This window comes from Poecilia reticulata, linkage group LG20 (genome assembly GCF_000633615.1).
Source record: "Poecilia reticulata strain Guanapo linkage group LG20, Guppy_female_1.0+MT, whole genome shotgun sequence".
NCBI lineage: Eukaryota > Metazoa > Chordata > Actinopteri > Cyprinodontiformes > Poeciliidae > Poecilia > Poecilia reticulata.
The window spans coordinates 13,353,923-13,365,053 of NC_024350.1; the positions used below are offsets into that span (position 1 = coordinate 13,353,923).

At 39.9% G+C, this 11,131-nt stretch overlaps 1 protein-coding gene across 1 annotated transcript in view; it reads left to right on the forward strand.

Annotated features, from left to right (window-relative positions):
* Window positions 1-11,131, forward strand: part of stau2 (staufen double-stranded RNA binding protein 2) — an 87,125-nt gene that overhangs the window by 11,308 nt on the left and 64,686 nt on the right. Inside the window, exon 6 of the mRNA XM_008396384.2 lies at window positions 9,746-9,905. Coding sequence (XP_008394606.1) covers window positions 9,746-9,905 — 160 coding nt within the window. The remainder of the gene's footprint in view (window positions 1-9,745; window positions 9,906-11,131) is intronic.

The window sequence follows — 11,131 nt, forward strand, 5'->3', positions numbered from 1 at the left end:
CTATTTTTGACATTAAAAATGTCTTACAGTTCTAATGTGGAGTGTTCTGTTCAAAATTGAAGTGCATCAGTCTTGCATTATTATGCCATCACCAGCATATTACCTTAAAATTGACTTAAAACAATAATATTATTGTTTATTGCAATAAATTCTGGGACAATTTATTATCCAGTAAAAGTTGTCATCCCGCTGTATCTTTGATTTGCATTGGTTAATTTTCAGTCAGTTTTTTTAAAATCTATTTTTATGCTTGTCAGTTTTATTAGTTAAGTATTATGCTATTGACACATTACTTATGTGTTGTTTTTTTTGTTTATTTTGACTTAATAAATTGACTCAAAAGTTGAAAATTGAGTGTAAAATTATGCAGCTGCTGCTACTTTAAGTTAAAACTCTAAATATGTCTTTTACTGGGAATGCAAAACACACGGAGAGACGGGTTTATGTTTCTGTCTTTCTGGTTGCATAGTTTTTTTTGATTGTAAACACTTCTGCTCCGTAACATGGGCAACCATTGTTGGTGCCGATCATTATGGGTTAATGGGCATCTGAGAGACACACTGTCCTACTTTCCACTGGTATTGTGCGACAACTTCACAGAATAGCAACAGGATGATCAAAATCATATCCTGTTCCATTGGCCCTTCAGGTATAATCCAGGCCAGACGTATTAAAGGCTGTTCTGTCTCTTGTATCTTATGGAAGAAAGGGCTAAACTGTCCCAATTCTACAACAGCTCTTTTTTTATGTGCGTTTATTTATAGTCCAGAGATACACCTACGTGTTTATGACTTTACCGAGGTTCCTGTGACAGCTGAACAGTTTCTCTATTCTTTATTTATTAGCGTCTTTTTGAATTCAGTCCACATCACAATCACCAGTCGCTCTGCCTTGGTCAGATGCGTCACTGGAAGATGTGACGAGAAATAGAGAAATATCACAAATCTCTTTCAAATTTGTACTTTGTTTACTTTGGTTTGAATCAAACTCACAGTACACTTTCTGTTGGAATACACACCTGTCTCTTTTAGTATCCTTCATGCGGGATAATAATGAATCTTTATAAGCCACGGTTTGCTTTTTTTCCTCATGGTTCCCAAATCCTTAAGGAGCTCCAGAGTAAACTCTTAATACATCCTTAGCAATCCTTAGCAATGAGTGCTACTTCATTCCTCAGTTTGAATAGAAAAAGACAAACCACAGGACTCACAAACCGGTAGTTTTTACAATGATCTCTATCTCTAGTAAAATACAAACCGGATTCCAAAAAAGTTGGGACACTAAACAAATTGTGAAAAAAAGCTGAATGCAATGTGGAGGTGCCAACATCTAATATATTATTCACAATAGAACACAAATCACAGATCAAAAGTTTAAACTGAGAGAATGTATCATTTTAAGGGAAAAATATGTTGTTTCAAAATTTCATAACGTCAACAAATCCCAAAAAAGTTGGAACAAGGCCATTTTTACCACTGTGTGGCATCTCCCCTTACAACACTCAACAGACGTCTGGGGACAGAGGAGATCAGTTTCTCAAGTTTAGAAATAGGAATGCTCTCCCATCAGGCCTCTAGCTGTTCAGTCGTCTTGGGCCTTCTTGGTGGCACCTTCCTCTTTATGATGCGCCAAATGTTCTCTATAGGTGAAAGATCTGGACTGCAGGCTGGACATTTCAGTACCTGGATCCTTCTCCTACGTAGCCATGATGTTGTGATTGCTGCAGAATGTGGTCTAACATTATCTTGTTGAAAAATGCAGGGTCTTCCCTGAAAGAGATGACGTTTAGATGGGAGCTTATGTTGTTCTAGAACATGAACATAGTTCTCTGCATTAATGATGCCTTTTCAGACATGCAAGCTGCCCAGGCCACCAGCACTCATGCAACCACATACCATCAGTGATGCAGCTTCTGAACGGAGCGTTGATAACAACTTGGGTTATCCTTGTCCTCTCTGGTCTGGATGACATGGTGTGCCAGTGTTCCATAAAGAACTTCAAATCGTGACTCATCTGACCACAGAACAGTTGTCCATTTTGCCTCACTCCATTTTAAATGACTCCTGGCCCAGTGCAAACGGCTGAGCTTGTCGAGCTTGCTTAGAAATGGCTTCCTCTTTGCACTGTAGAGTTTCAGCTGGCAGCGGCGGATGGCGCGGTGGATTGTGTTCACTGACGATGCTTTCTGGAAGTATTCCTGAGCCCATGCTGTTATTTCCTTGACAGTGGCCTTCCTGTTTGAGGTGCAGTGACGTTTAAGGGCCTGGAGATCACGAGCTTCCACTAGAGTTTTACGGCCTTGACCCTTATGCACAGCGATTGTTCCAGATTCTCTGAATCTATTGATGATGTTATGCTCGGTTAATGATGATAACTTAAAAGTCTTTGCTATTTTACGCTGGGTAACACCATTCTGGTATTGCTGCACTATCTTTCTGCGCAACAATGGTGGAATTGGTAATCCTCTTACCAGCTTGGCTTCAGGGAGACACTGACACTCTAAGAAGCTCTTTTTATACCCAATCATGTTGTCAATTGACCTAATTAGTTTTAATTGGTCTTCCAGCTGTTCGTTATATGTTCAATTTCCTTTTTCCAGCCACTTATTGCTACTTGTCCCAACTTTTTTGGGATTTGTAGACACTGTGAAATTTTGAATCAACATATTTTTTCTTTAAAATGTTACATTTGCTCAGATTAAACGTTTGATCTGCCATCTATGTTCTATTACGAATAAAATATTGACATTTGCCATCTCCACATCATTGCATTGAGTTTTTATTCACAATTTGTTTAGTCTCCCAACTTTTTTGGAATCCGGTTTGTATAGCAAAAAGCAAGAGTATTTCTTATTTTACTACGGTAAACATGTTGTGTTCAGTATAAGCGACCTGCACAGGTTTGTGGTCTGCCATGACTTAAGCATGAACTTTCAAAAAAAAAAAACAAAACACTCATTTTAGAAGTGCAAACCACAACAAACGGTAACAACAGTGAACACTGTCAGTCTGGACAATTTAATCAAACCAAGGCACAAAGAAACTGTTTTATGTAGCCTGTTAGCTTTCAATATTAACATCTGTGTCAGTAGAACCTGTAATTTGACTTTGATGATAAAAGACTGCAGTGATCTTTGTGGAAGAGGCAACATCCTATTATGGACTAACAAAGTGTGCTCTGAAATGAAATTGAAATTTGGTTAGATCTAACAAAGAAATAACTGTTTAATAGTGACTTAGCACATTTGAGGAGCTTCTTAGCTTGTGGTCTATTTCAGTGTCTGGGTTTTATAACTCAGTTATGACTCTACATTAACACATGTGATTAACCGAGTTTTTGTTTTCAATATCCGTGTTTCAGACCCCTTTTCATTTTGGGTTTTAACTGTGGCAAACTGAACAACTACCAACACAGAGTACTGATTTGCTGCTATTTTATGGTTAGAATTCATTTCAATTACATATTAGTTTCCATTTTCATCTGGTCTGCTTTTGCACAAATATACAAAACAACACTTTTTATAGTTTTGATATTGTCGTGTTGCGCTTCTGAGTTTCGGAGTAACCTGCCATTTAGAATAATTGAGTCGTTTTTCTTATTTTGTATATTTGACACTACACCACAGTCTTTATTTCAATATAACTACCTATTTTTATGTGTATCTGTGATCACTCCATTTGCTGGTCACTTTGCTGCTGAAGCACTGGAGTTTTCCCATCAAATAATTCATATCCTTGGATGCTTAACCTTTAATTTGCCATCTGTTGTGAAACAATAAAACTGTATTTTATCACTATTAGCCCATCTACATTACAGTACTGTGATTGTGCCCTACTTAACCCACTCACCATTGACGTTCCAAACGCCACTGTATCCTTTTTTTAGTGAATGCAACTAACATTTCAACAAAAGTCTTGTGTGAGGGACCTTTGTTAAGAAAACATGAGTTAAGACATTCATCGCTTTAACTTTTTATTCGCAAAGATATACCTGACTGGACACATACAGTTAATGAACTCATGTCTTGGTCCAGGGACAATGGTTAGCGGAAGTGCTAGACCAGGATTAGCAATTTGCTCTGAATACATCAAAAAAACATTTTATTGACCGAAAGATAAAATATTCCCCTTTTTTGACCTGCCTGTTACTGGTTAGAGCCAAAGAATTTCCTGATTGGCCCATCTTTCTTATTTTTTTTTATATGTAAAGACATTGGCTTGTATGGGTTTAAGCATTCATCATAGTAGTCTACTAAATAATCATAACATTTAATCTTGCTTCTCCTCTGTGGTCTGGTAGTTTCAAGCATACACACAGGATCCAAGAACATCCCCCCCCCGCCTCCCATCAATACATTTGATGTTTTGAGCCCTGTGTTTACTTGACTACGTGGGCTGTTTTCTCACCCCGGCATGCATTTTCTACGTGAGCGATCGCGTGAGGCTGAAAGGAAAGTGAGCCGCTCTTGATGGATAAAGGGAACGGAGTATGGAAGTTGGGAGGAAGAGAAAACAAGTAAAGTTCTGGCAGGAGATTGGAGGAAAGTGCAGCTGGTGGAGGAGTGAGGCTATCCAAGGTTTTGTGTATATTATTTTTTTCCTGCAGATCTTGGTCACCCTTTAGTTTCCCCCAACGCAGTCCCATCCCCTTTACAAGGTTTTCTGTCCCAGCGTGTTGTATTTATCTTTGCAGTGTGTGGCCAGTAGATGTTTTGGTGGCCAAGCCTCAGGGATGCTGGGAAACGAAAAGGCCACTACATCTCTGTATTCATCTGCTGCTATTTGTCCGTATGCAATTTACTCCTTTTTTTTTTCCTTCTTCTTCTTCTTACATGTTGCTTTTCACTTTGTTAAATCCCATATGTCAGTATTATTTGTGCTCTTTTTTAAGTTGAAGAATTTAGGTCAGAGTTAGATTCTCTAACCATGTAATCTCTTTTAACATATTTTACTCCTATTTTTCTCTTGCAAGATGAAAAGCCTGATCAATAAAGTCTTTAGTGTGAAATAAAGGTTTGATGTTTTTTATCAAAAGTGTTCAGTTACTTTTCTTTTTCAATCTGGAATATGTATGAATATGTAAGCTTACTAAAACACATAATTGCTTTCCTAAAAATTTTTTTAAAAAAAAGTAAAAAAGTTGCTGGCACTTAATAACATGGTGTATTATGATGGTGGAAATAGACAGTGTGGAAGAAGATAATGTCTATAAAGGAATGTGCATGTCCTGGAAAAACTGCTTTTACTCTCTGGCATCCTGATTGATTGGATTCAAGGGGCCCAGGTTTTGCCAGGAAAACATTCCTCACAGCCTGACACCCACGACCACCATCCTGAAGTGTTGAAGCAATGCAGGTGGGGTCTGTTGTTTCAAGGTGTGGATGCCAAATACTACTAACATGTGCAGCTGGAGCAGAAATCTCGATTCAGGCTCTACCTTTATCTGTTCAGAAAATATGTTGCAAAAATCTGCGGCGACACGGCATATTCTGTACAGTAACTCGTTTTAATCACCGTACAAAGCCGATGTTGGAAAGGTAATATTTGCATACTGTTGTGGGGGGGGGGAAAGGCAGTCAGCATCATGAATACTTTAATATATAAAATACAATTAAAATGTGTAAAATGTGTTTACTCCTCAGCAGTTTTTACTGCTCGATGAACTGTGCGATGCTGTGAGACCTCTGGTGGAGCCAGCTGCACTTTGTCCCAGTGCCTTCAAATAGGTTTATGGTCAATGGAAATGTAGCGTATGTCAAGACAATAAATGTAAGTCCATGTAGTTGAAGAACTGTTACACATTTATATTTTACAACTTCATACATCATTCTTAATGCACTTAGGATAAATGACTTCAGTCTTGTTTACGTTTGTAAATCCTGCTGCTTGCTGGTCCAAACCGTGACCACTGCTCCCTCGACCGACGAAGCCTATTCGGCGATATGGAAATCAGCCGACGTAGCCCTGTGACTACCTGTTCTTTCACTAAACACGTAGAGCTGGCCAAGCTGGCGCTTTAATCCCGCCTCGAATTGCTTTACGAAAGCAGCTACTGACTGCGGTCAAGTCAGCAGCAACATGCAGTCAGTCAAAAATGTTGGGCTAATTGCTTTGTCTTGTGACAGGATTGTAAATAAATACTTCCAAATATCGTAAAATAATCAAACCGTCAAGAAAAATGAATTACAACTCAGTTGTTTAGTTCAAGAAGAGCTTAACATGTGGCAATAGACAATACATTGTTTTGTTTTTTTTCTGCACAGGCATTTAGAGGAGGGAGATTTTTTTTTCATGCCACTGATGTAAATGGTTCCCAGCTGAAATGTCACTCATAGCACTGATTACAATAACAAAACTTGTATTTCCCAGTAGGAACTGTGTGTGGGCCTTAAAGGCAGCATGATGCTTGAATGCGCCTCCGTGTGTGTGTGTGTGCGTGTTCACACATGGCTCTTGGAATGATTCAAATGAAACGGCAACCTTTGCTAACTGGGCCCACATGAAAGGCAAGCTGTAGGGAAGGTTGGGGCTTCAAAGAAAAATTCATTACTCACTTTTAAACGCTGATGATTTATCATTTGATTGAGTCCTGGTATCGGTTCTGCTCTTTGACTCAGTCCTAGCACGTGGGCCACTTTGAACCGACTCACTTCTCCATTCGCATAATAATTTTTCCCCTCTCCATATTCTCGCAGCAGGTGTCCTGATCTAATTTCATCAACATTGCAAGGCCGCTAACAAAAATAATAACGATCACGCAGCAAACAGGCAGACGTGGTCACAGAACGCTAATGATTTTTTTTTTCTTCCTGTTTTCGGTCTACGTGATTTTGATGCGTGCATGTGTGCTGGCCTGCGCTCTTGGCTTACTTGCTTGTGTGTAAGCCACTACTTTCCCACGTTGTGGAGTCGGGTCTCCCACAGGCCTCCCTCCACCTCCCCTCTCTTTCTCTCGTCTCTCATTCTTTTCTTCCCTTTTCTCCTTCATGTCCTTCTCTGTCTTTCTTGTACCTCTCTCTTCTCTTCCCCTCTGCACCTGTAGTCAGTGCCGCAGCCCCAGCTGCTCCCATCTCGGCTCGGAGAGCTGTTTGGCCTGAGCCAGTGTTGCACTTGGCATGTCCTCTGAGAACCTGGGGCCACGCTTGACGTGCGAGGCCCAGGCAGGCCCCCACCCAGGGAAGACTCCTGTGGCCATGAGTTAAGAGTAGACGCATGAGAGTAAGGCTGTGGCCAGGAGAAAGACCGGCTGGAATTCTGGGAGTATTATGCTGATTCATTTTTTTCAAATTTTAAGAAAAAAAATAATAAGGAGAAACGGAGGACGTGTAGAAAAGTTACACAGATTTCTAGAAATTTGAAGCCAATTCCAGAATGGAACCAGCCACTTGAATCACATGATAGACATCTCTCCTACTTTTTGTAATGTTTGCAAACCAAGCAAGATATTAGTTATAACATCGATAAGTAACCTCTCTTGATGCTGTCAGAGAGGCTCCTTATACAGATGGTAAACAGGCAGACTTGCTACCTGAAATCTCCATATTCAAAATCAGAAATGGTCTTAGTTTTGCAGGAATTATTTTTTTCTGTCACTTACAGAGAAAATATTCCATACTTATTATTATTCTAAAAGAGGTAAATGCCTCAGAATAATCTCACAATATTTGCGGAATATTTTCAAAAAACATCTTTATCAAAAAAACTTAATCATGTTTATCAGTTTAATTAGTTGTCAACACAAATAGTGAATCAGTCAATCTCACCAGTGTATTTAGGCATCTAGACATTAAAGCCAAGCATGGTGGAAAGGGATTCAAATGACATGGAATGTAGCATCGACGTTCATGCTGAGCTGACTGGTTTGTGTGCAAGAAAGAGGAAATATTCAAGACGATAGTTGGGTCGGAAGTGTGTGTGATGACTTCTAGGTTCTAAAAATGTACACGGAGATGCAAACAAGCCTTCCATCGAAACATGAACACTTACATAAAGGTTTCAAAACTTAATTCAAACAACGTCTAACTCTCCAGCTTTCCACTGGAACGTGATCAACTCTGGTGTTTTCTCATTCCGAGCTCCAACTTCTCAGTCAAGTCGTGTGCAGAATAACTTGTCTCTAACCCAGCTGGTGCTCCGGTGTGGACCTGAAAATGTTATTGAATTTCTGTAGTCCTCTGTTATGCGCTGTGGCATCTGAATGGCTGTAGGTGTTATTTTTTGTTTTTTTTCCCCCCAACAGTCATAATTCAAGGCATCTTTTCACATCAGTTCCACAATACCATAAATATTTATCCAAATGTCTCGCTAAACATGTTCTTATTGGTCTGAAGATACTTGGAAAAATAAAAATCACAAACGATAGCTTTAAACCTTGGAAACAATGTTTGTGTATGGTTCCCATGAATCTTGCAAACATCTTTCTGCCTGGGAAGGTAAAAGACGTGTGGGTTTATGATAAGTGGCTTACCAGAACCCATCATCATAAAACAGCAACTTTTAATTAAACTGCAACGAGGGTTACCATTGACCTTAAAGAGCCAAGGGCATGTGGAAATCTGAACCATGAGCCATCAGATCCATCTGGTACCAATGCTTTTTATTAGATTGATTGGTGTACTCTTGGTAAGCAAACGGGTCGGTTAATAAAATGTTCCATGAGGGAAGGACTTTCATAACGGTGTTGATGATGGATCAGAAGGGTTCCCTGTTAAGTTTAGATAGATGCTAGCATTAAATCTCAGTTGTAAAAAAGATTTATGTCCTCTCTAAAAGTGTTTTTGTACGTATCAAAAAGGGATTGTTGGGTTATGATTACCCTAATTTAATTTCTCTTTATCTAATGAGGAGCATATGTGTAATTTGTTACGAAACCAACCGCGTAGATTTCTAGGTCTCGCATCATTTAATGCATTTTTTTTTTTTCCTCATGAATCCATGAACCCTCGTAAAAGTGCAGCTTCACGGCAGACCCCGAGCAGGATGTTGTAGTGGAGATATTTGTGCAAATTAAAAAAAAAAAAAAAAAAAAAAAGGACAGCTTTGTTGTGAAATGTGCTCTACCTTAAGATCTTCATTCTGTGAATAGAAGCCCGCTGCCAAACGTGAAAACGCACAAAACAGTCTGGGAACTAGACACTAATCGAGACATATTTCCATAAATCCCAGCTTGTGTCGACCACATATGGAGTGTCTGTATGTGCTTGTGAAAATAAGTATATCTTTGCAGTGATTAAAGCAGACAGGGAGAGGGATATTAAAATCTTTGGTTTCCTCACTTATTAGTTTTCCCACTATTTTTCTTTCCTTTTCCCCAATTTGGCAGACATTCTCAGCTCTTCTCCTACTGACCCGGTGGGGAGGGGTATCGTGCACGCAGACCTTTAAATCTGCCCGCTGACAGTTCAGCCCCACTTTGTCAAGGCCCAGTGAAAGAGAGGATAATCTATGTTTGGGGCGAGAAGAAAGAGTGGAGGATATATGTCCCTGTGCTTTGTTTTGCATCCATGAGCTGAGATTCAATAGCAAGACATTAGTCAGATAGCTGGCCAACAGACCATTGTGTAGTAATTGACCCTGATGAAGTGGTGGGCCTTTTAAATTGGGAATGGTGTAAAGTCATTGAATTGATAGCTGTGCTGGACCTTCTTTTTTCCCCCTGTTTTACGTCTTACATAGACATCCTGTTAAAATGTAGGACTGAAAACATCATTTTAGGCGTAAACATGCTGGTGCTTTGTGTGCTTTAGGTACCATTATCCTGTCCCTAAGATCTTCTACGTGCAGCTCTCTGTGGGGAGTCGGGAGTTCATCGGGGAAGGACGCACCCGCCAAGCGGCGAGGCACAACGCTGCCATGAAAGCCCTCCAAGCACTTCGCAACGAACCGATCCCTGAACGGCCACCACAGGTAAAAGCGAACTCATAAAAGTCTCAGAAATGACACAGAACACCCAACACCTTACTTTAATTGAATTTCTCTACGTCATCCACATTTGGAACGATTTGAGACACTTGGTTTGGTCAGAAATGCCAAACCAAGCGCAAAATGCTATTTTTACACGTTTGTGAAGGCGAAAGGGAAGCTGTTCGTTTCTTATCAGCATCTGTTAATCAGTCTGGATCCATGTGGCATTTACTCTTTGCAGCTACTCTCTGCACACCCACCCGTATTCCAAGTTAGATGTAAAAAATTGAAGCTGTTTTTATGCTATTTTCACCTCTTCTACCATGTGTTGGGTAATTAGAAATCTTAAAAAGCACAATATGTGTCCTTTAAACAGTAGCTGTGTCAGCCTTATCAAACTTGCCTTCTTATGTTGGTTTTACGTTGCAATCGCATCCTTTTGGTGTTGTCGCGGCTTTCACCTCAGAGGTCTATTCCAACCTGAAACTTTAGTTTAATTAAAAGTGAAAAGGTTTTGTGCTCTTGGTTCCTTTTCTCCTCAATCTGAAAAGAATCCAAAGATGTTTTTTTGTTTTTGTTCAGTTACCAAGATGACTGTGTATCCACCCTTCATCAGGTTCAAGCCAAATCCTCCTCAGCTCTAATTACTCTAATGTGTCACATAAGCCCCGCAGTCTAGTTTGCACCTGGCAGGGCTGCATTTTCTATTTCCCTACCCTTTCTGCCTGCCTTCTCCCAATGTCATTGTACCTCTCTGAAGTTTCTTGAAGTCATACTTGTTAACTGTTGTTAGCATCTCCCACCGGAAATCAAATTACCCCATGTCCCAGTTGCCTGGCATCGTTGATGGTTATTTAAAACGCTTTGGCTCTTCTCACTTGCCTGCATCGCTGTCTTGTGGCGTCGGCCATCATAAACGAGCTCTTTGTTTGCTCCTGCCGAGTCTTGATTTACAAATTGAGCCGCATTGTGTAGACCGTATAAGCATGTCACTCTGTCTATGTGTGTGTGTGCGTCTGCGTGTGTGTGTTCCAGCATGTTTTGGTGTGACGAGGACATCCGAAAGGCTAAAGGTTTGTCTTACTCTGTTCTTGGTTGTTTAGCTTTTGATGAATGAGTGTCAAGATTTTCCAAGAAGTTTTAGAACTTGTTTTCCTTGAAAGAGAAAATTCTTTGCATTGTTTTATATATTGCATTGTTGCATTGTTTTATATATTGCTTTTGTGTAT